This window comes from Bombyx mandarina, chromosome 03 (genome assembly GCF_030267445.1).
Source record: "Bombyx mandarina strain Sakado chromosome 03, ASM3026744v2".
Lineage (NCBI taxonomy): Eukaryota > Metazoa > Arthropoda > Insecta > Lepidoptera > Bombycidae > Bombyx > Bombyx mandarina.
In genome coordinates this window covers 7,288,199-7,314,690 of record NC_143210.1, presented here as the reverse complement: position 1 = coordinate 7,314,690, position 26,492 = coordinate 7,288,199, and the positions used below count along the sequence as shown (strand labels likewise).

The 26,492-nt window shown below is 36.6% G+C and overlaps 2 protein-coding genes across 3 annotated transcripts; one reads left to right on the top strand and one right to left on the bottom strand.

Moving 5' to 3' along the window:
• Positions 1–12,632: 12,632 nt before the first annotated feature.
• On the top strand, positions 12,633–21,826 carry Hacl (2-hydroxyacyl-CoA lyase). Of its 2 annotated transcripts, XM_028177010.2 has the most exons (12): positions 12,633–12,784; positions 12,970–13,075; positions 13,729–13,870; positions 15,116–15,273; positions 16,618–16,764; positions 17,122–17,344; positions 18,169–18,329; positions 19,444–19,632; positions 20,002–20,187; positions 20,355–20,457; positions 20,989–21,121; positions 21,264–21,826. In XM_028177010.2, exons 2-12 carry the CDS (start codon positions 13,028–13,030, stop codon positions 21,481–21,483), a joined length of 1,710 nt encoding a protein of 569 aa, XP_028032811.2. In that variant the 5' UTR covers positions 12,633–12,784; positions 12,970–13,027; the 3' UTR covers positions 21,484–21,826. The 2 variants fall into 2 exon arrangements, with proteins under 2 accessions (XP_028032811.2, XP_028032810.2); XM_028177009.2 differs by lacking the exon at positions 12,633–12,784 and having other exon boundaries at positions 12,813–13,075.
• Positions 21,701–24,923, bottom strand: LOC114245013 (uncharacterized). The gene is made up of 5 exons (XM_028177011.2): positions 24,614–24,923; positions 24,314–24,506; positions 24,045–24,174; positions 22,374–22,521; positions 21,701–21,957 (listed from the first exon to the last, which is right to left on the bottom strand). Exons 1-5 carry the CDS (start codon positions 24,843–24,845, stop codon positions 21,908–21,910), a joined length of 753 nt encoding a protein of 250 aa, XP_028032812.2. The 5' UTR covers positions 24,846–24,923; the 3' UTR covers positions 21,701–21,907.
• Positions 24,924–26,492: the final 1,569 nt, after the last annotated feature.

Genomic DNA, 26,492 nt, shown 5'->3' with positions numbered 1-26,492 from the left:
AAACGGTTTCCTATGGAAATGTTATACTTCTGATGTGACAAACAAAAAACCTGTATTGCGAATGTTTGTGCGATTTGTACACGATTTCAGGTAAATTACACATTCCACATTACGCTGAAAAAATCAATCAAGTTTCTGTGCAATTTTATAGCCTTTGCATTACGTTTAGTGCATTAGAGTACCATGCTATGTTAGAAAGGAATGCTCAATTCTATTTAAAATACCACAATATCGAATTTATCTTGAACACCGCTGTACAGCTCATGAGTTTTATCTAAATTCTGTAACTTTATGTATTGTGCGTTGCAGATTTTTTTTTTCTTACATACATTGAAATTCTAGAAGTAACGTTTATATACAATGTTTCCGTAACTCCAAGATGTGTCTTTTTCAAACAGAGCTTACGAAAAACATTTTGCGGTAGGAAATTGCGCGGCTGTGCTCCTCTTTCGATATCCGTGATCCGATGGCCCAGAAAAAAATATCACTAATGTGACGATTTTAATTTTCAAATATCCAAATTAAATTCAGTTCTCGATGATCTAGAAATGGTTTGACAGATCAAACGTGAATTTCCTTATTTTATAAAATGAACAAATATCGGTGCCGTACGTTCTTTTAAAAAAGGCGTGCCTATAGGTCTATGAATTGAATGAAATGTGAATACTACTTGTTAAAACAAATCTAATGAACTCGAAACGAGATGAGCTTACAAAGTTATTCTAAGAGTTCCGTTATATACCTCCCAAGTTCGCCAAGCCCATGCCATACCATACATAGTAAATACTATGTTAAATTATTATAATAAATAATCTATACTAATATTATAAAGAGGAAAGATTTGTTTGTTTGTTTGTATTGAATAGGCTCCGAAACTACTGAACCGATTTGAAAAATTCTTTCACAGTTTGGAAGCTACACTATTCCCGAGTGACAAAGCCTATAATCATTTTTGCAAAAAATTAGAGATATTTACTAAAACTCCAAAAATGTAACCCAAGGTGTAAAAAAATTACCTAAAATATTCTTTACGCCGCGTGCCCTGCGAAAACTATTGATGATAGAATAGAATAATGTACACTACGACTTTGTAGAACACATTATTATTTACAAAAAGTGTCGCGACCGCATATGTCTAACTATTACAGTTATGCCGCAATAAGTGTTCTTTTATTTAAAAAAATAAAACAACGTCGTTGAAATTATCGTTAAAGATCCGAGCGGAGCCGGAGCGGGCCGCTAGTATTTCATAATAGTACAAGCTATGATGATAATCAAATTGAAAGAGTCCATTGCATTCACACATATAAAAAAGAAATAAAAATAATATTGTAAATAGATAATAATATGTGGGTACACAAGTAAAAAGAACCGTCAAGCGCGTGTCGAACCACGAGCAATTAAGAATTTCGAAGTCAGTGTTAACACTAAAAATTAAAAGTAAATTAAAACCTCATTAATATCTTAGTTGCTTATCTCTAATTAGGTTGAAACCTTAAAAATGGTTTGAACGTTTTGTTACATAAATTTAAACAAATTGTGAAATGAAAATATTGCAAATCTCAAAAGTACATAATAGAATAAAATATAATAGAACAGTGGCGTTTTTTTTTTTGATCAGGAGGAACTCGCCGGACTTGCGCCCTCCACTGGGGATGGAGGGCGGAGCATGTCAGAGTCGAACTGACTAAAACCTCCTGTCGCTCAACAACCAACGTCCAAACCTCGCATGAGACAGAACTCATGAAGAGGCAAAGGGAGGAAAGTGAAGCGCTTAGTGCGGAGCACATCTCTCCCATCACCACCGGACCGGCGATCGTCGGCGCCACGACCACCAGCCCTCTCGGTCGGCAAGACCAGTGGCGTAGCTAGGTAACCAAGGGCCCTGGGGCAAATTAAAAAATGGGGCCCCACTGCTATGTAAACTGATTAGGTTTTATCAATTAAAAATATAGAATATACAAATACTTTAAAAATGCTAAGCTACTTAAGCTCTGTTTTGTGCACTGCAGGGCAGGTAATCTTATACCTTTAAACGAGCAATTCTTGTATATATGTATATATATAATCTGAATCTCGGAAACGGCTCCAACGATTTTCATAAAATTTAGTATACAGGGGATTTCGGGGGCGATAAATCGATCTTGCTACGATTTATTTTCAGAAAATGTTGTTTTATTCGTGTTTTCAATAATCAACTCTTCCCGACATCTATTGGCAAATAATAATACTATTTTTCTTAATTGAGGGCAACTAACCGCTTTAAAGATACAAAAAAATGGCGTTATCAAAAAAAAAATCAGTAACAACATAATAGGTTGAAAAAAAGTTGGAAAAAGTTGGGAAAAGTCTATTCGCATTATAGTATGTATGAACTTGTAATAAAATCTCTTTGGCTATACTATTTGTATCTGGCTGGTTTTGGTATCATTAAAAGTTTAAATTTTAAAAAAGATAATTCCAAATTCAATTTAGGAAAATGTGATTTTTATTTATTTTATTTATTTATTTATTAAGTCGCACCAACAAAGTGATCATCAATACAAAACATTGACAAATTGGCAAAAGTTCATGGCAGATGTCACCTCAATTATAGGTGCAATCGACAGTGCATTAAAAATAAAAAAAATATACAGCTAAGATTTGAATACATTTCATTCATTGCTTAAGATTAATTCAATTGGGAGATGATCCGCGACAGATTTTTCCTGTAAGTAGTGAGACAATCAGAAAAAACATCTATTTCACTTAAAATAAGTTCAGCGCAATCGGACAACTCCGAAGGAACATTGACGGAGACCGCGCTACCGTGGACATTATTGTAGTCCCAAAGGATTCTGTTTAAGGGAGAGTAAGCACCTAAATTCGAACGAGCGTGCTTTCTTATAAACGGTTTATATTTCTTCGTTCTTGGTAGGTACTTAGGTGCTGATATTTTTATCTGGGTTAATAGATTAGGTGTGTCGGTTATTCCATGAATTAATTTGTACAGAAATATACCCCCCATTATTTTTCGTACTGTCAAGATGAGTGAATCTAATTAAGAAATTCGAAACATTTTAAAATTTTACTACAAAAAAGGTACAAATGCAACGCAAGCCGCGAAAAAAATTTGCGATGTTTGTGGACCTAGTGCAGTATCTGTGAGAGTACCACAAATTTGGTTTAAGCGTTTTCAATCCGAAAATTTTGATGTCAAAGATGCACGTCGCTCTGGTCGCCCTATTACGGATAAAATGGTTGCCATTTTTGAAAAAGTGGGGCAAGATCGGCATATCAGTAGTTACGACGTAGCTGAAGAACTGGGAATTGACCACAAAATAGTGTTGGAGCATTTGAAAAAAACTGGGTACACAAAAGAGCTCGATATTTGGGTACCTCACGAGCTCACTGAAAGAAATCTAATGAATCATGTACTCATTTGTGATTCTTTATTACGACGTAATAAAACCGATTCGTTTTTGAAGAAGCTGATAACTGGTGATCAAAAGTGGATCACGTACGATAAGAACGTCCGAAAAAGATCGTGGTCAAAGGCCGCTCAGGCTTCACAGACTGTGGCGAAACCCACGTTAACTCGCAATAAGGTGATGCTGTATGTGTGGTGAGATTGGATTGAGATTCATTATGAGCTGTTACCACCAGACAGGACCATCGATTCTGAACTCTACTGCGAACAACTGCTGAGATTAGAGCAAGAAGTTGACAGAAAGCGGCCGGAATTAATCAACAAAGGAGTGTGGTTTTTCATCATGATAACGCCAGACTTCACACATCCTTAACCACTCAGCAAAAATTAAAAGAGCTTGGCTGTGAGGTGTTAATGCATCCGCCGTATAGTCCTGACCTTGCACCTTTAGATTTCCACCTGTTCCGGTGTCTTCAGAATTATTTAGGGAGTGTCAGGTTAACATCACGAGAGAACTTCCAAAACCACTTGTCGCGGTATTTTGATCAGAAGCCCCAAAATTTCTATAGCAATGGGATTTGACACGATTTATTGACTTAACGGACATCAATATGAGTGGTAAAATAAAATAAAATTGACCAGTACAAAAAAGTTTATTGACATTAGCTTACTGTTATAGCATTAATTTTTTAACCGTTCTCGAAAAAAAATCTTTACTCGAATTCACAATAAAACGCACATCGATGAATAATAAAACGCACATATCACTATCCGTTAAATTGCCAACGCTGCCAACCTAAAGTGGGGTTGCAACCTGTCATCTTTATTTTGAAAATGGGAGAAATTTCCAAAAGTTCAGTTCGATCGAGATTTCTGGTAAGGATTCGAGGCCCCCTGAGCTTGAGGGCCCCGTGGCACTGCCCCGCCTAGCCCCTTGGTAGCTACGCCACTGTAATAGACCCATGCACTACAGCTTTGAGTGTGTACCTGTATCTGATTAAATTTAGAACCCGTCGCTTGCGACGAAGGGCGACGAGTAAATTAACCCACAGACACAGCCCACTGAGTTTCTCGCCGGGTCTTCTCAGTAGGTCGCGTTTCCGATCCGGTGGTAGATTCTGCGAAGCACAGCTCTTGCTAGGGTTCGTATTAGCCACATTGGTGCGTTGCTCTGGATTCGACGAGCAACGCGCCGCCCTCGTCGCGGGCATAGGAGAGGACCTCTCGCTGCCGCACGTCGTGGCTACGATGCTCGGCAGCGACGATGCGTCCTGGAAGGCGATGCTCGACTTCTGCGAGTCCACCATCTCGCACAAGGAGGCGGCGGAATGAGAGAGGGAGAGCTCTTCCCTTTCCGCACCGATCCGTCGCCGTCGAGCCGGGGGCCGGAGGAGGGAATACGCCCGTACGTCCCGGCCTCTGTAGGTAGCGGCCTCCCCCCGGTGAAGGTCAAGGGGCGACCTGAGGGGGTAGAGGCCGCGCGGCGCGCTACCAGAACTCTAGCGCGCTGCCAAGGAGATACGAAAGAGCGACCGGTTGACGGTGTATCGCGTCCCGACCCGGCAGGCTGGTTCTGGTCCAGCGGGGTATTCCGGGACATCAGCGGCACCGGCTTGGCGGCCTGACGGGCTGCCGTATCGAAACGGCCGACGTTTCGTTCGATTCGCCTCGAAGGCTCCGTCGGCTGGGCGTCCTTGGGGTAGCCGCGCCGTCTGGTTGTAGTGTTGACTGCGGTAGCCCCCCTACATCATCTGGGTTCCGACCTCGGAGGGGATCGGACTTCGGGTGTAAGAGTGCAGGAGAGTCGTTTAGTGGGTGGGCCCTAAAATTCTTGGGCCCGCGGTCTGCTCACAACACCATGCAGATCGTTGAGTCTCACATACCCCGCGCGCCTCTTATGCGCGGGGACCTCGTAGAAGGTTCGGCCCCGGCCCGGAAAAAAAGAAAAAAGGGCAACGTCATCAGGTTTGAGCCCCGTGATCTCACTTACTAGTTAAGGCGACGCTGATATAGTCTCTCAAGGCTATCAGCTTAGGTAGGAAAAAAAAACTAACCTAAATTGCTTTTTTTTCCTACCTATTCTCTGGTACCTTCTTCCGGTGAGAGACTCAGAGTGCGAAATTGCTTGTACCAAGTTCCACGCCTAGCTTTTTTCGTACCATGCAACTTCGTTTGGCCTAAATAAATACTCGCATCAAGTGCTGCGGCCATGGCAGGATCAAATACTGTAGACAGATACCATTTTTCTAAGGAAATAAATACCCAACAAGTGTTCATAAACGACTTATACGATGAAAGAATAAGAAGCGTAATAAAATGAAACTTGCTTAATTCATAAACTTGCGTAGTTACAGTGATGGCCGACATCCTATTTGGTTCAGAGTGGATAGTCGTACAATAAAAGTGGGGATAACGAGCAAAGAAAATATCTTCCATCAAGCAAGCTACTTTGCTTGGTAGACCAATAATAATTAACTTACGAAAACAATGAGGCTCGTAGCATTAGATGATGCCCTAATCATCCTACCTACTACTCTAAAAAATAAATTGGGGATTAGGTGTTAAAACAAACTAAGAGTTTCGAACACTTTTCGATCGAAAACTTCTTGCCGAATCCCAATTATTGTGAATTCCACGAATAACCCATTGAATCATTTATATATTTTTTGTGAAACCCTTTCAATATTATTGACAAGTGGTTTTAACAGCGAATACCTAAACACCGTAGGTACAAAAACAATAAGTATTGTTTTGTGTGTTTTTGATTATGGAACAAAAACGTAAACTAACAAAAGCATTGGTCGGTAGGTTCGGTGACGCAAATCGGTTATGAGCATGGCGTTACATCGTTTATCGCAACACTCCATTTTACAACATACATAGCGCACGTGCCGCATTACATTTGTGAATGCGGAAAAAGCACGTAGGTTAGACTATACAATGATTAGTACTCTACCTTCTGGTACAATCATTGTCATTGAAACATAATGAAAACATTATTATTATTTTAAAGTATGTATAACGATTTGTAATTAATAAATAATTTCAATAAAGTATTTTCTTCGGGTTTCGGAATCTTATATATGTATATAAAGAAAACTATTTTTACGATTAAGGGGTTTTATTGAAGGGTGGGGCAACCGTTGTATGAAGGGTGGGGCAACCGTTGTCTGAAGGGTGAGGCAGCCGTTGTAACTATACTTGAGACCTTAGTACTTATAGCTCAAGGTGGGTGGCGCATTTACGTTATATTTGTCTATGGGCTCCAGTAACCACATAACACCTTATGCTATGAGCTCGTCCACCCATCTAAGCAATAAAAAAAAAGATTTAATGTCGTGTTTTTATTGTCATTTTATGAAATAATGGGTATCCCGCCCTTCAAGCCGGAACATACATTGCAATAGCAAACCTCAAAATATTCTGCCAAGTTCCTATACTTTGTTATTGTTGGATTGGTGAGCTCACGGCCCACCTGGTGCTCAATGCCGCTATCCACCTTGAAACATGAGTTCTGAGTCTCATTTCAATAATATAAAACAACGACCTGTTTTAATTACATTTTTTCTCTACCTATTCGCTGGTAACCTTTTAGGCTATTCAAGCTATTCCCGGACGACTTCGATAACAAAATTATTATTGATCGAAGTCGGACGGGTAGGTGAGCTCACGGGCTCAACCTGAAAGAATTTCCTAGCACTAGCCCTAATCTTATTACTTCGCAGAATCTACCACCGGATCGGAATCGCGACCGACTGAGAAGATCCGGCGAGAAACTCAGTGGGCTGTGTCTATGGGTTTGTTCGCTCATCGAACTCTTCATCGTAATCGACGAGTTCGTCGAGGACGGTGACTGGACTGACCGGTGCTTGAGAAGCCTAAAAGGATCGTGCATGAACCCGGGGGATCCGACAAGACATGTTTCGGGCGACGCGGCGACGGCGGCTTTGCGTTGCCCCGTCACAGTCGGATAAGTAAGTAGGTAATTAGCGAGGGCCACGACAAGAGGGTTATCGTGCCGCGTTGCTTTTTCAAAGTAGCGCTCTGACGCTTCCTTAAGAGACTTATGTTTCGGTACTAAGTTTAGGTCGCTGTCTAGATCTACATTCCTCACATACCACGGGGCTCCGACGGCTATCCTGCAGAGACGGGATCGGATAACCTGTAGAGAGTTAATGTGTGTACGGGCCTCGTAGGCGAACACTATACTTGCATAGTTCATGACAGAACGTATGCAAGTTTTTAAGCTATTGCATAGCTCTTTTCGCGGGCCTTGAGCGCGGCGACCGATTCCGTAACGAAAAAAACCTTACACCCTCACACCGCCTACCATGTAGCTCGCGTTCAACACATTCACACGTTTCGCTTGTGTAGTGTTTGTGAATAAGCGCGTGGCGTGACGTCACACTGCATGCGCATCATGAAAAGTCTGCCCATCTCTCTCTCGCGCGTCCTAGCTTATGAGTGTGAAGGGGACAGTCAAGGTTTTGCTTTTATTAATGTTTAATATAGCGTGGTCTTGTTTTATTATTGTTTTAATATTAAAGTATCATTGTCTAATTATAATTGCATAAGTTGATAAAAAATGCTATGCAATAGCTTTACCGCGGCAGTTCCCGAGTGCCACACGTTTTTTTTTTTAAATTAGAAACATTAGTACCGGCCTGCAGGATTCGAACAAAGGCACAGTCGCATCGACTGCACCGGGCGACTTATCCGCGGGATCACGACGACTTCAAATAAAATTATAGTTCATCTAAGCTATCCAACTACACTCACTAGTTAATTCTACAGTCAAGACTTCAACAAATAATGAGACTGACTAAGGTTAAGAATATGGTCACGTTTTTAAGATCATGATATCAGAAAAAACAAGGTTTATTGTTAGGTTTATCTTGAACTTAGATTCATATTTTCGTGTAGTTTATGGTCATGGAAGATAGTATCTGGGAGTACGCATTGAAGCAGTAAACGTTGTTTCAATTTTGCAACTCGCAAAAATGTAACATGGAAGAAATGAAATAATAGTTTGGATATAAGTAGGTATGTCATCATCATATTTTATAATATCATCTGTGATTTGAATACAGTCAAACCTGGGTAAGTGAGAACTGGATAAGTGAGAAAACTCTATAAGTGAGAGTAATAGCCAGGACCCGTCATTTTAAGCTCCCAAAACCTCTATTAGCGAGAAACGGAAACCTCTTTAAGAGAGAGTCGTTTTTCCCTCATGGACCTCCGTAAGTGAGACTGCTACTTATCTATACCTCTATAAGCGACAGTAAAATTTTATTTATTTATATTATTTAGGAAGAACAAATGACAAAACAAATTACAAATTTAACATCTGCTATTTTATGACTCATTCTTAACTTTCGTGAAACTTCCTACCATTGTTTTTGTATTGTTTTCTCAATATTGAACCTATTCTATTTTGTGGAACTAAATAACGTTGTTAATTTATCGCACTCTTTTCGAATGGACACGTGTGCCTGTGTACCGTCCTGTTTATCAGACTTACTCAATTTATCGTTAATCAATTGCGAAGAAAAGTTCTGTTCTGCATCATGTCAAAACGAAAAATTAAAGTAGTGTCATTAAGTGATAAACTTAAAATAGTGAATTCCTTTGAATCCGGAAAATCGCTAAATAAAATTCATAGGGTGCATTAGCGAGAAACTCGGGTTAGTGAGAAACCTCTATAAGCGAGAATGAGATTGTGCTCCCTTGAACTCTCGCTTATCCAGGTTTGACTGTATATATTTTTTTAAATCTCAAAATTTAATCAAGAAATATATTTCTTATTTTTAATGCATAGATTCATATCATATATATATATATATATTTTTTTATTGCTTAGGTGGGTGGACGAACTCACAGCCCACCTGATGTTAAGTGGTTACTGGAGCCCATAGACATCACAACGTAAATGCGCCACCCACCTTGAGATATAAGCTCTAAGGTCTCAAGTTTAGTTACAACGGCTGCCCCACCCTTCAAACCGAAACGCATTACTGCTTCACGGCAGAAATAGGCAGGGTGGTGGTACCTACCCGCGCGGACTCACAAGAGGTCCTACCACCAGTAATTACGCAAATTATAATTTTGCGGGTTTTCATTTTTATTACACGATGTTATTCCTTCACCGTGGAAGTCAATCATGAACATTTGTTTAGTACGTATTTCATTAGAAAAATTGGTACAAGCCTGAGATTCGAACATCGGTGCATCGCGCTCAACACGAATTGACTCCATACAGAGGAGGGCCGTTCGGATTGTCGATAATCCCATTCTCACGGATCGTTTGGAGCCTCTGGGTCTGCGGAGGGACTTCGGTTCCCTCTGTATTTTGTACCGTATGTTCCATGGGGAGTGCTCTGAGGAATTGTTCGAGATGATACCGGCATCTCGTTTTTACCATCGCACCGCCCGCCACCGGAGTAGAGTTCATCCATACTACCTGGAGCCACTGCGGTCATCCACAGTGCGTTTCCAGAGGTCTTTTTTGCCACGTACCATCCGGCTATGGAATGAGCTCCCCTCCACGGTGTTTCCCGAGCGCTATGACATGTCCTTCTTCAAACGAGGCTTGTGGAGAGTATTAAACGGTAGGCAGCGGCTTGGCTCTGCCCCTGGCATTGCTGAAGTCCATGGGCGACGGTAACCACTCACCATCAGGTGGGCCGTATGCTCGTCTGCCTACAAGGGCAATAAAAAAAAAAAAAAAAAAAAAAAAAACGAATGCACCGGACGTCTTATCCGTTAGGCCACGACGACTTCTATATATAGGCAAATAAATACTTACTATCAAAATTAAACTGGTAAAATCAAATGAAAAGTAATTTCTGTAAAAATAAAATAAAAAATTGCTAGTAAAAGTCGATCAGGGGCCAAAAGTCAAAAATAATACGAGTATAATTTTATAGTCGTATTTAATGTAGACCTTTGGAAAGGGTCCCTTTTTCTTAATTATTGATTATAGACACTTTAATTTTATGATCCAAGTGCAACGTTTCCGACACTATAAAAAAAACAACAAAATAGCTAATGGTTAAAGAAAACAGGTCAGTAATAAAATACTGAGAAAACTGAATCCGACAAAGCACAAAGAAGGGTTCCGTAGTAGATATTAAACTTGAAAATAAAGTAAACAATTATTTACTTTGTTCTTGTAGCAAATTTGTCTTTCGAGATAGGCATTAAAACTCTGACTTGGAAACCAATATTTATACAACAAAAGACTCAGTTCCATTGATCCTTAAAAAATATTATTTTCCTGTTTTTTTTTTTTGGAATAAACATTCACACCATATCGTACGCAGTCTTCGTCAAGGCAAAATTGAAAAAGCTTGTTCATATGCCTTCAATCAATGAGCCATTTATCTTGAACTTTTAGAACGTTTAATTGTTGGTATACTTTACAGAGTCTCTCAGCTCAGTGTGTCTATTGGCATACCTAGGCCTCCTCTAACATCTTCCATTGTTGTCTATTTTTAGCAACTCTCTTCCAGTCATATGCCTTGTGAGGAAGTAAAAAGACGATACCAGTGCAATATGAAACAAAAACCGCAAAGAGCACAAAAAACCTTGTTTAGATAATTTCCATCGAATTAAACGTTGTTTCTCTGACATAATGTGGTTTTATGATCTCAACGCTTCATTGAGTAAACTATATAGCCACAGCCGTATTACTTGTGTTTGTTTAGAACAGTGGCCCCATATTTTTTTCTATTCTATTCTATTCTATCAGCCCATGAACGTCCACTGCTGGACATAGGCCTCCCCCAAACCTCGCCACAAAGACCGGTCCTGCGCTGCCTGCATCCAGCGGATCCCCGCGAACCTCAATAGGTCGTCGGCCCACCTTGTGGGAGGCCTACCCACGCTACGTGGCCCCACATAAACAAGTAATTTTTCAAATGGCTAATATATTTTTTTAGGAAATTTTGAGAATAAGAAACCCAAGAAATTAATATTGTCAGAAACTCTAATCTACGAAATTAATAATATAAAACAAATTAAATACCTTTACAGTATACGGACATAGCCATTCTATTCCTCTTGATGAATCTTACTCTATTAAATTCCAAAATAAAATATGAAGATATTGGTCAAACTAACGATAAAAAGTATCGTTAATTGACTATTTACTGTTTTTAGTGTTTACAATAGAATAATTGCATTAAGATAAATTTTCCTACCACTCTGTAAACATCGTTTGAAGAAAAACATGTCATATCCATGTACTTGGTTGGTATCATTCTCTCATTAATTCTACAATTATTTATTGATCTAATTTATAAGGTAGGTACGTAAATAGCATTGCGCGTATTTTCATTAAAGAAATTAACAAAAAATAGACATTTTTAGTATAAACTCAAATTCATCTTTTTTCGCTTCATAATTATCATTTTTCATATAATTAATGAAATAAGAAATAAAACTTGGCTTAAAGGTCTGATTACCAGGCCATAAAAAAATATCAATTTTTCAATTTTAGGAAAATTTTGGCGGGAATGCGCGAAGTGAAGTTGTGTGATTTGTTTTATTTTGTCAATTTTGTGTTTCTTCAGGTTTAAATGTGTAATAACGGTGGTTTTTTAACTGTTTAGTATCTGTGAAAGTGCACAAATGTGGAAAAATGAAACAAAGTCGCTGAACGTAACTTCTCGGGATTCTCTAAAAAGTCCACTGAAAAAGTCTCGGTAAATGACCACCTTTTTTTTTTTAAATCTTACCTAGCTGAGAACCTTAAGAGGCTATTTCAGCGTTACCCTAACTAATATGTGAGCTCACGGGGCTCAAACCTGACGAAGTTGCTAACACGAACCCTAGCAAGAGCCGTGCTTCGCAGAATCTACTACCGGATGGGAAATGCGACCCACTGAGAAGATCCGGCGAGAAACTCAGTGGGCTGTAACTGAGGGTTAATTTACTTGTTGAGCCCTTCGTCGCAAGCGACGAGTTCGACGAGAACGATGACCGGGCATGATGATCATCATTTCACTGAGATTATATTTTATCTCATCTCGTCTCGTCTCGTCTCATCTCATCTCATGTCATTTCCTCTCATTTCATTTTATTTCGTTTTCAATTCTTGCCATGTTTCATATTAATCTACTTCATTTCATTAAAATATCATTTTTCATATAAAAAAAGTTTTCATAAAAATTAAAATAAGACTTGTCTTATCGGTCTTAGTTACCAGGTCATAAAATCCATTAAAAAAAATTAAAAGAAAGGAAACCAAAAGACGCGCAAAATACAAAGTTCATAGCGTTATTACAATGATTTTGCATGGAACATTACATATTGTTCTAAGATAAGGATAAAAACGCGATATGCTAAGCCATTTTATATCGTGTTCACATGCAAGTAAGTTAAAGTTATTTTATTTTATTGTTTATTTTGTAATAATCTCCTGAGAGCACTGCGGTCTGTTTTTCGACCTTTGATCGCTTCTCCCCCCTTCAGATATTTTACCATTGTAACTATTAAACGTCTCAGTGTTTACTTCAGATCAACGACGATACTTTTTAAGTGATAATGTTACTTGGCAGATTAAGTCAATTGGTATTTCGAAGATCATTTTGCGTATCTCAAAAATTAAACGGCAGCATGGGTATCGACGGAAATACAATCTTAGCTGAAAGTTTGAAGAAACAGGTATGTAAGCAATTCTTATTTGGTTTAATATATGTATTCATACTTATGGCATAAACATTAAACCCACTCATATAGGTGCCTTCTTATTTTTTTCTTATTTGGAAACATCACAAATTAGATATTATTTTCAAGTGTTAAAAACTATGCAGATCAAATAGGGACCATTTTAATTTCGAATACATACCTACGTTATTCACATTATTGAAGATTCTCAGAATTATCATTATTGATTATGTATTAGTCATTCAAGTCAGTCAGTCAGTCAATTAGTCATTATGTATTAATTACACATACCTTTCAAAACACATTTCACATTCATTATTAATTTTTATTCAAACGTTAATCTTCAAACTAATAATACAAAGAGAAATACCTTAGAAGGCAAAAAGGAAACTAATCAAATCAGCATTTCAAGAAAGTTAGAAATCATCAAGACTAATTAATTAGGGTCCAAACTTATTCACTAACTCAATTTATTCACACTTAACGTAATCATAAATCCTAAATATCACTATAAACATAATGACTAATTTTGGGCTTCAATGGTTAATATATAAATCTAAGATATATCTAACTAGTTTATAAATCTTATTACACACAATTATAATCAAAGAACGAAAAGATATAAAAAAAGATGGTAATACTTTCCACAGGGTGTTGAATATGTATTTGGGATAGTTGGGATACCAGTCATTGAAACAGCAATGGCTTTCCAATCAGCTGGTCTAAAGTATATTGGTATGCGCAATGAACAAGCTGCCTGCTATGCTGCGCAAGCTACAGGCTATCTAACAGGTTAGTGCAACATCAAATAATCACTAATAATCTGACATCATAAATCGGTATACTTTTATGAATAAAAAAACAAATATGGTACACAATATTTACACTACGCTGTACACATTATTTATATAGTATTAATAATAAGCCAAACCGTGAATGGCCTAACTAAACTTCTCTAGAGAAATGAAAGATTCCGTTGAGGCTGAAATTTAGAAAAGTCAGAATTAGATAGAAATATGATAAATGTTCTTACCATGTTTGTTGAATTAACAATTATACCCAAATGTATTTATTACTCTACCAATAGATGCTTTATAAAATACTGATAATATAATTTGCTATATTTACTAAGGAAATTAAACCCAGCCAGAATGTAAAACAAAGAAATGTAATAAAGGTAAATTGTATCTTACTCTAAGAGTATAAACCAGGTTGATTTTACACTTTTCACAGAAAAACAAAAAGAATTTACATACAATATTATGTACATATTTCATTTCACACATAATAATAACATGTTTTTAAAGATGAAGAAATATTTGAGTACAAAACAAGTATCAAGTCCCTATTTTTTTGTGGATAGGTTGACAAGCTTTTGGCCTACCTGGAATAAAGTGTTTACAGGAGTCCATAGATACAAACGGCCCATTTTGAGACATTATCAAAGTTTCAACTTAACTGGGCTTAAAATTAAACTAATAAAAAATTAATAAAACTAAAGTTAAAAACACAACTTTACTAAATGGATATTTATACTGTGTCCAGTAATGGAAACATGGTTGTAGTTCTCCATGTCCTAACTCATGCATCAGACCGCTGAGTTTCTCGCCGGATCTTCTCAGTGGGTCGCGATTCCGATCCGGTAGTAGATTCATTCGCGAAGCAATTGCTCTTGAGTTGTTAGGTCTCCTTCGGAGGCGCTCGGACAATTGTTAGCAAATCCCACCCCTCCTGGCTGAGCCTTTGCTCGCCCACATGTCCTAGTGAAACTGGAAAGGCCTCCGGGCCACCAGTAATCTTTCAATCATAAAAAAAAAAGTTATCCATGCTAAGTTTATTAGTTATTTAAAAATGTATAATTGAAAATGTTGTCTGTTACCTAAATTGCATGACAATTTCAGTGGTGAAACTGCATTGCAAATCAATGGCAGAGTAATAATGGTTGAAAGTGCTTATAAAGATCTTAATATGCAAATTAAAAAATGATTTGATTTTAATGAACCTGTTAGTGTAATAGGAATGTTTCCTTTTTTTTAGGTAAGCCAGGTGTTTGTTTAGTGGTATCAGGGCCGGGACTACTTCACTGCATTGGGGGAATGGCCAATGCTCAAGTAAACTGTTGGCCATTGGTAGTTATAGCTGGCTCGTGTCCTGAAGATCATGAAGCTATTGGTGGCTTCCAGGAATGGCCTCAGGTATGAGACATGAAGCTTATGATAAGGCACAAATGCTGGCATTAGCATATTTTATTGTGCGCCACCATTAATTGCCAATCCATTAAGGCTGAAGCCTTCACTAGATCATCTATATGTAATACATTATTTTATTATACAGATTTCTAATATAAAATTGTGGTATTTCGGTGACCTCAAACTGCGTTTTTTGTTGAAGTAGTTTGATACTAGGGACGAGTTCTCACGGTGCTGCCTTGTTTGGGTTTAATTCTTATTGTAATTTTATGTACATATTAATAAACTTGTTTTCTTTTAAAAACTGAAAAAGACCATTTTTACAAGCCTGATCAAAGTTCAATATTTTATTATCATTTTTTTAGATTTGTGTAATCGGGTTATTGCTATAAAGTCACAGAAGATAAGATAAATAACAACATAAGTTACTATTAACCTTTGAAGATTATATTTAAGATAAGATCCCCGATAATTAGTAAATAGTTGCTTTACAGGGGTCGAAATCCTTATTAGGGTTACATTTTAAACATTTGTTTAGCAATATTTTTATTTCAAAGATGGGTGAACGACCTCGCGCCATTAGTGGGATGTTGCTCACACAAACTGAAGGCCATTACCCACCCACTTTGTGACATAAGGTCCAAGTCTCAATTGAATTGTATGACGGTTGTTCCATTATACCAAAACTATTACAATTTCACTCCTCTATTCGCACTCTGTGCTTATAAAGAATTATTACTAAACTTTTTCGTAGCGTATTATTGTCTAAAAAGAAATGTTTATTTGATGTCGATATTAAACAGTAGGCAGCGGCTTGGCTCTGCTCCTGGCATTGCTGAAGTCCAGAAGCCATAGATCGTTGTGACGCTTTCCCTAACTTATATATTATATTATTCACTACAGCCTAGGGAAAATCTACTGGTGGTAGGACCTCTTGTGAGTCCGCGCGGGCGGGTACCACCGCCCTGCCTATTTGCAATAAATAATCCATGATTACATAGTACATCTATACTAATAATAATATATAAATGTACAGTGGTTTTTACGGATGTTCCCTTATAACTACTGGACCATGCATCTGATTAACTTGAAAGTTGGTATCCATGTAGAAAATACATGTACTTAATGGATAGGCTAATATTTATATGAGTGTTGGACTCCCTTAACCAGTTGCGGAGGCGTTAATGATGTGGGGGTGAGAAATAATAATGTTAATTTTAAATGCCCAGCGAAGCGGATGGGTACAACTAGTACGCGGGTACATCTAGTATTTAATAAGAGTGAGATAAAATGCAACATCTTGCCTGGGGTTTTACTAGTTGATTAATGAACTCTATTTTTTGTGAACAGGTGGATTCTAGTCGCATGTACTGCAAGTATGCAGCCCGGCCGCCCTCCCCCCGTCTGATCCCCCAACACGTGGAGAAAGCTGTGCGACTTGCATCAGCCGGCCGTCCCGGAGTATCATATTTGGACATGCCCGGTACTCTGTTAATGGTAAATGTTCGAATTTAAATATGTATTTCTATTAGAAACTAGCTTTTAGACGCGGCCTCACATTAATGTATTACAGAAAAAAGGCATCCCTAGAGAGTAGGGTCTAGTGTTTTTTTTTTCTAGGTGGAAATCAATTTATAATATCCTTTTCTGTAGGCCTGAATATGTATGTCCTACATATATGAAAAATCGATGATTGAGTAGTCGTAACAGATAATCAAACTCGTTGCCGCATTTATAATATTCCATAATAATCATACTTAACATGATTAAAATTTAATAAACAAAATCATTTTCCAATCATCATCATTTTCTTACTGAAAATTGCCTTTAATTGTAACAATTCTATTGTTTCAGGCAGAAGTGGACGAAGGCAAAGTACCACTAGACTACTACAGCGCAGACACGGTTAAACTGGCTCATCCCGATCCAGCGTTAGTAGATCAAGCGGCAGAATTACTTTCCAAAGCAGAAAGACCCCTGATCATAGTAGGCAAAGGCGCCGCATACGGCAAGGCCGAAGAGGCGATACGAAAACTAGTGGAAAACACAAAATTACCTTTCTTGCCCACACCAATGGGTTAGTAAAATTGATTAAAAACATCAAATTCCCATAATAATTATCAAATAAATAAAAGTTTATTAAGATCTAACGATTTCCAGTTAGAAAAGAACACATTCAATTTTTTCATGAAGAATTTATAATGCCTATGTTGAAAGTGTTCTTCAACTGTATTCGATTTAGATTGCATCTTGGGAAATGATAATTATTATAAAATGTATATATATGGGGAAGGCCTATGTCCAGCAGTGATCAGATAAAGGCTGATGATGATGATGATGTATATATGCTTATTTGTGTTTTTACCAATTGGGTTTTGATAAAACTTTACAATTTAATAACCCATACACAATACCTAAGCAATAATAAGGTTATGAATTTAAAATGCAATTTATAATCTTCAAATTTGTTCTTATAAATATCAAATTCAATTTCTCTTCCAAAGTTATATATTTTTTTTATTATTCTTTTAAAATTTTTAAAACAAAAATAAAAGCAAAAAAGAAGACGCAGAAAATACATGTCAATTTAATGTCTTCAAGTCATGTATTATTTGCGTTTTCTTTAAAATCTACAAAATTGAATTTGATATTTACAAAATTGAATTTGATGTTTATAAAATTAAATTTGATAGTTATAAAATTAAATTTGATAGTTATAAAATTGTATTTCATGTTTATAAAATTGAATTTCATGTTTATAAAATTGAATTTGAAGTTAAAAGCCTATATTACGATCAACGTAAAACAGGAGGCGCTCGATTAGTTTCAAGAAATCGATGCATTCAATAGTGTTGATGGGGTTATACTGGTACTTAATAAATCATTGATTTTCCAAAATAGGTAAAGGAGTGGTAGCTGACGAATCTCAGTACTGCGTATCAACTGCGCGTACACAAGCTCTACTGAAAGCTGACGTCATACTACTTCTCGGAGCCAGAATGAATTGGATGCTGCACTTTGGACAACCGCCGAGATATGCGCCCGACGTTAAAATTATTCAGGTCCGTAACAAGTGGTTTTGATTTCATTCACGTTTGTACGTAATGTTTATAATGAAATGGCTTCCAAATAGTGAGGGTATCGTCATAACATGAATTAGACTTGTTACATCACATATAGGCAGATAAAACGGGGCAGCTTTGATTACGTCTGACGTTATTTGAGGGTAACATTAACGACAAGCAAAGCATATCAACTAATGCCCAACGATGAATCACATGACGTCATGCCTTGTGATTGGCGTATTGTTCTGTTCGACAATAAAACCTGTATTCGTTTCCGATTCCTATACTCTAATCCAATTACGAAGTCCCATGATGTCTCATGGGACTTCGTATATTATGTTATTGTGTGTGTGAATTAATTGTATAATCATTTAGATTGATTGTGTATTTTTTAAATGATGTTTACGACCATGAACAAAAAATGATTATTATTTCAAATTATGCGAAACGTAGTTACGTTCTAAGATGTGTCAAAAAGGACTTCGTAATTGGAATAGAGTATAACTGCAACCTTCGGTCTGTCGGTCAATCGAATGATAAAACCGGTTTTGTGGAAGAACTTCCCACTGGCGTTGATGGTATATTCTTATCCAGCCTTTCTCGGGCTATCTTTTCAACATAAAGCATCTCGCTGTAGTTAAAGGGCCGGATTTCCACTATCCCAATGGAATTTTATTTTTGCTTGCCTATGTTAGTTAACTCGAGCGGTTATCTAACTTCACCGAACATGTAGGCGAGCTGACGGACTTAGCCTGGGCAATTTGCTAACACTAGCCCTAGCAATGGCAGTGCTTCGCTGAATCAGCGTTTCGACTCTGACTTCAGAAACTTACTTATCGGTTCTACGTTAAGGTCGTGGTAAAAAACTACGTTCCTCACGTACCTCGGCTGTCCTGCAATAATACAGTTGATGTTGTCTCCCAACAATGTATTAAGCCTTTTATTGACAAATAAACTGAAATTCCACTAACATTAGATAAACACTAAGATTAAAATTAATATTATTTTATTTCATCGTGATACAAAACGATTATGAATTTAATATTTTAGGTAGAGTATATAATATCATTTCTCTGTAATTAGGCATGATAAAAAAAAATTGCTTACACAGGTCGAAATATCTCCTGAAGAATTTCACAACAGCAAGAAATCAGATTTAGCAGTACACTCAGACATTAGACCTTTTACAGAAGCTCTTGCAAAAAGGTTGTCCGAAAGGAAGTTCTCATTGCAACCTCAAAACAACAGTTGGTGGCAGGGACTGAAACAGAAACAAAAAGCAAACACCGAATTTGTAGAGGTATGTTAAAATTTATATTTTATCTTTGTCATACAATTCCTAAATAGATAATAAATAAAATTTATGCTGAATTAAAACTACTTTTCGGTATAATCTCGTTATTTTTTATTGCCTTTATAGTATTTCCGTCAATTCGAATAATTTTCATGAGTCCTTTAATTTTTTTGATAGCTGAGTGAAACCAATAGTTGAATGATTCGAAACTATTCGAATTCGGGACTAAAGATATGTCAATATATTATTGCGTTACTAACCAGTGTTGTCGACATTTTCTTTGTAAATTTAGGAAGCATACTATATATATAGTAGAAATTTGGGAACCATACTAGATTGTTATTATTGTGCTTTACAAAATTTGAATTTTAATAGGCTCAAGCAAGCAGCACTGCAGTACCACTGAACTACTACACTGTTTTCAAAACAGTTCAACAAGGCATTCCAAAAGATTCAATCATTGTCAGTGAAGGAGCTAATACCATGGATATTGGCCGAGGTTTATTGCTCAACAATCATCCGAGACACAGGCTAGATGCTGGTACATTTGGCACTATGGGGGTGAGTTTTTGTTGAGGAATAGACTAGGAAAATTTTAATTGGCATTAAACTTTCAAATATGAAAGTACATATTCCTAAATTACCATAAAACCTGTAAGTATGTATATGTCCAAAGTGAATTGTGTAATCACAATCTCTCATTATCAAAATTTTCGTTTTGTATATAGGTAGGACCTGGCTTCGCTATTGCAGCAGCAATGTGGTGCCGAGACTATGCTCCTGGTAAACGTGTCATTTGTGTTGAAGGAGACTCTGCTTTTGGCTTCTCAGGTTGGTTGGTTCCCTAATATGTAGTAGCATTACGAGCGATATAATTTACTCCTTGTTTGCTCGGTGATTTTAGGAGGGTGTGCAATTAAAAATCCTTTGTGGTATCCAACAACCCCAATGCTAAGTTTTACAACTCTAAAATTTGTTATTTTCAAATGCGAACAAGTCGTTCAACACATTTTATTCACATTACCTCCCAAAAATTCTTTGAGAAAGTGGCACAACATGCTCACTAAATTTCTCAACAGTTCTTCTTTCTTAGATCCCTGTGAGCTTGCCCCCCTAGCCAGAAGGGTGAAGCCAGAAAAGCCCTAAAGGCTACTGGCATATATGTAGGAAAAAAGTGTATCAATTATTGACATCAAGTTTTCTGTAGGGTTGTAGTTAGTACATCTATTTTATCTATTACAGCTTAGTCCTGTTTATATTCTTAAAGTCAGTGTTTTAAGAGCAAGCTAGTGATTGAGGAAAATTGCAATTCAACTTAAAAATGAACTACGCCCATCTCATAAAACATTCTAATTTCTTCAGGCATGGAAATAGAGACAATGTTCCGGTACAAGTTACCTGTAATTATAATCATAGTAAACAATAATGGAATTTACAATGGGTTTGATAAAGAAGTAATGGCAGATATTCAATCTGGCGGCGATGTTACTCAGTGGTATGTTTAATTTTATATTTTTTGCGTTAAATTCTGAGAACTAATTAAATTGAGTATTTTCAATAAGTTTGACAATAAATCGTATCCCCTTATTATTTAAAGTTGATGACCTGTGTTTAGTTACATGTATTAATTTTTTCAGTACACCACCCACGGCTCTCAGTGGTGAAGTACGATACGAAAAGATGATGGAACTATTCGGCGAGACTGGTCATCTTTGTCGGACAGTCGAGGACATTAAAGAAGCAATTAAAATGGCCATAGCTGTTACTGATAAACCTAGTATCATCAACATCTTGATTGACCCACAGGCTAATAGGAAACCCCAAACGTTCAACTGGCTTACAGAATCTAAACTTTGAAAGAAAAAAATATATTTAGAATAAATGCTTTGGTACAGGGTTTTTTGTCGCATTTAATGTTGTTGAAACTGTACTTCCTAATTTAGGTTGTATGGCATCAATTTATTTATTTTTGTTGTACAAGGCAGATTCTTTTTTTTATAGTAAATGTTTTTGTAGTTTTATTTGAGAAAGTAATTTTATGCTATTAGTATATAAGAGGACAAATAATAACCAATTCATTTGATAATCTTTAATCAAATTACATTTAGTTATTGTGGTCACATTGTATTGTTGTTGTATAATTATTATAATGAACTTAAAAATATATTAAATACATAATTTGTATGTTTTATAAACTAAATCCCTGTATTTCACTTAACTCTTGGAGGCAAATGAATCCTATTGTGTCGGTTGTCGAAAGCAACTTAATATGAGTCTGTGTTCACATCTTGCTGAGACAGCCAATCAAGAAGTTTTCTATCACAGTTTGTGCTGAAAGAAAAAAACTTTGCTTTATTTCAAATAATAGACAAAAACTAAATGCCGCCACCCACCTTTGAAACATAAGTTCCAAGTCTCGGTCTATTGTACAAAATACATGTACATCGGTACAAACCAGAATGATTTACTGCTTTGTGGCAGAAATATACAGAGTGGTGGTGGTAGTGGTATCTACTTGTGCTGGCTCACAAGATTCCCTAGCATCAGTAGTAAAGTTAGTTTCAACATTCTCAAAACATTAGTGCTAAAAACTGATGTGGTGATAATTGATAATGATAATGTGAACTGATATGGTGACTAATAATTATGAAACACAAACCAGATCCATAGACCATGTAAGTACAATAATTAATTCCAACTACAACATGACATAGACATCTGATTATTACAATTTTAGTATAACTTACCCAGTTTGCAATTATTAGTAGTTGTCAAAGTGTAAGCATCTTGATCATAATCATTGGTTAAAGTGAGATCTGCTCCTCTGATAAGGAGCTCATTACAAGTATAAGGAAAATCAGCTGCAGCTGCATACATTAATGCAGTACTACCAGACTGTAACAAAGTAATTATTCATGACAGAAACCAAAATCAATGGCAACAGATTTAAATTGATGAGTGGCCTATTTGTGGTTTAGAACATGATTTATTCTTACTTGCTTGTAATACCAAAGTGTATAAAATGATGAATTATAATTTATAAACATGATATATATTATTTCATAATAAATTCCTTTCATTTTCTTCTTATATAAATATAATTCATTCTTAGCTGCTCACACATGTTATAGTCATCTCAGCAAAACATGTGAGTCGTCTATTATCAAAGGTGGCAATCTATGCATTTGGACAAATTTTTTTTATTGATATGTCAATTCAGATTGATTTGAATATAATCGTCTCCTTCAAAGAATACGGTTCAAAACCTGCATTAAATAAAGGTTAATAGTTAACCTGTTATTTATCTAAGATGTCGTTCCGAAGAGTTTTGTGACTGCCAATGGAATACAAAGTCAATAATTCGTTTTTCTGATTTACCAATCATTGTCCAAAAGTCAGATTGCCGGCTTTGATAATAGTCGACTCATGTAATACTTTTTTACACTAGCTATTGAAATTTAAGAACTATAAACCCAACTCACTTCTGAACCATGTATACAATTTATTTTATAACCATAACAAAAAATTATGGTTTGATCAAGGGATGAACTGAGGTTGGAAGTCTTCAACCTTTGTACAAACTGGTCTCAGAAGTTTACATTACTGTAGACCAGGGGTGAGCAACCTTCTTAATCAATGGGCCAATGTAAATTTAATTTTTTTTCTCAGCACGCACATTTACTTCTATTAATAATTTACGAAACTTTATTTATAATAAATATTAGAATAAAAAAATATAAAACAACAAAAAAAATTCCTTCATTCATATACGAAATTTAATGCAAGATGAAAACAAACAAGAAAAGAATAGAAACAGGAATTTACTTGGAATTTTTATTGGGAAATTTGGCACTGTTTTTTCGATACAAGCTGATCAATATCAGCCAGAATGAATGAGGTAGCTACACTTACACAGCTTTCTAATCGTCCATAACTCGGTCTTGATGGGGGGCCATTTTTTATTCATATCATGGTTGAAAATAATTATTTGCAAACATTGGTACTTCCGAACAGAGACATTTTCTTTACTTTACTATCATTTTATTATAATTAATTTTCTAATAATATATTGATGGGAGAAAGTTGATAAAATAAATTCAATTTTAGAAATGCATGGTCAGGCACAAGCGGCCCACAGGCTGCATGTTGCACATCCTTGCTGTAGACCATTATAATATTCAAAATCATTTTTTTTTATTAAATTTCTCAGTTACTCAGAGTAGTTGAAAGACGATCTTAACATACTACATTTGATCCTCATTTACGTGGTCATTATGTTGTACAGGATGAGAGGATTGTTCATGTGGACTATCTCAATTATTAAGGTGTATAATTCTGACATTAGCAAATATTTAAAATAAACCAATTTTACATTTCTTGAGGCAGTAGGAAATAATACAAAATATAATACTACTTACATCATCTTGTATGTCAGCATCAGCCCCTTCATTTAACAGAAACTTCACAACCTCATGGTGCCCTCCAGCTGCAGCCAGATGTAGAGCAGTCTCACCTTCTGGACCCCGCATGTTAACATTGGCACCACACCTATTTTATTCCATTAAGTTATTTCAACAGTAAGATAAGGATTTCATCAATTATCAGTCAGTTATTCATTTGACCTAGTTTCGATAAAATGAATCTAGTAACACTACACAAAGAGAACAAAGGACTTGTCAATATTCACCATACGAGGTCCTGGCAGCTGTTTAGTTGGCCATAACTAGCTGCCCAGTGCAGCGCCGTGAGACCATGCTCATCCGTGATGTCGACATACTGCTCCAGTTTCAAATCGTCACGAGTGATTTCTCCACGGCCTGCCTTCGCGTGCAGGGTGTAATCCGGCTGGGGTAGCTCCGGAACTCGCGCCTGCGTATTACCTACAAAAGCGTCCTTGAAAAAATTATCCGTATCACGGCGTTATCAATAATCAATAACATCACTAAAAACTCGACGAATTTATTTTAAACTTAAACACAGTTATCACCTCGCTGCAGGTTAGTTAAAGCAGTGCATTGCACCGATTTATAAGGTGTGAATGCACTCTTCCGGACACCATTTAAATTAGGCGCCCACCGCTGATATCCTCCACTACCACTTTTGCTGCTGTCTTGACTTCCAGAATCAAATTCGTATTTAAAACTGTCCACATTATCTTGTTTCTCTTGCTTAATGTCGATGTTCTTCCCTTCGTGTTTCAAAGAAACGGCCTCTTCCATTTTATTTTTATCCAATACAGTATTTATCAGTATTTATTTAGTTTGTGGACAAGTTAGTTGAAATCTAAAGTCGATGTCACAATGACGTGCTTTCATTTCGATGCAAAATACGAAAGAATCACATCCAACAGCCTAATCTTTTATTATCAGTATTATAATTTAGTGATTCTTCAGGTTTAAATGCGTAATCACGGTGGTGTATTGTTTAAAACCAAAAGATTAAACAAAGCCGCTGAATGTGGCTTCTTGAGATCATCCAAAAATACCACTGAAAATTCTCAGTAAATAACCCCCAATTTATTGGGACTTTATCTCATCCCATCTCATCTTATTACATTTAATTTCGTTTTAATTGTTTACAGTCTCAAATAAATCAACTTTATTCCATTTCATATATTTTAATTTTTCACTATTATTTTTCATTTAATAGAAAATATAAAAGATTGGGGCAGTGATGTCGAACGTCATAGAGCGAGATCAGTAGACTTGCCGGCTAAAATCGGTATATTTGTATTATTTTATACCCAAAATCGGTATTTGTCAAAAAATATACAATATTCAATCAAATTCGTTTATTTATTGAAAAAAAAACCTTACAGACTAATTTATAACAATCATATCTTAAATAAATATCTTAATTCTTAAAATAATAATTTTTTTATACCAATATTGTTTGGCCATAGGTAACTATGACTGCAGAGTCATCGTCGAATTAATTTCATTAACATAACAATTAGCTGTATTAACGAGTCGTTTTGCATGTAATAGACCAGTGATTGATTCAGTAGACAGCCTATTTCCTTAAGAAGTATCGAAGTAGTTTTGCCAATTTTAACATTTTTTGGATGAATAATGTCTAAAAGTGTCAAATCGGGAGAATTTGTGAAGTCATCGTGGCCTAACGGATAAGACGTCCGGCGCATTCGTGTTGAGCGATGCACCGGTGTTCGAATCTCAGGCTGTACCAATTTTTCTAATGAAATACGTACACGACAAATGTTCACGATTGACTTCCACGGTGAAGGAATAACATCGTGTAATAAAAATTAAACCCGCAAAATTATAATTTGCGTAATTACTGGCGTAACCTCTTGTGAGTCCGCGCGGGTGGGTACCACCACCCTGCCTATTTCTGCCGTGAAGCAGTAATGCGTTGCGTTTGAAGGGTGGGACAGCCGTTGTAACCACAAAACACTATTACTTCTAGCGAAGGTTGTAACTATACTTGAGATCTTAGAACTTATATCTCAAGGTGGGTGGCACATTTACGTTGTGGATGTCTATGGGCTCCAGTAACCACTTAACACCAGGTGGGCTGTGAGCTCGTCCACCCATTTAAGCAATAAAAAAAAAACCTTGTGTACTCTGAAATCGTAGAAATCGATTTCGGTATTTCGGTAGAACAGGGCCCATATCGGTAGAAATACTGAAAAATCGGTAGGTTCGAGACCATTGGATGGGGGTGTACAAAATGTTTTTTTTGTTTCGTTTTTTTTTTCTTTTTCTTTGTGGCAATACTTTTAACTTTATGCCAGTTTCAAGTAAGTTTATTTGCCTGGAAAAATGAAAATACTTATTTCCAGGGCTGCCAGCTCAGTGGAATTTCCACGAGATCTGGTGGTTTAGACTTATCTGTTAGCGGACAAA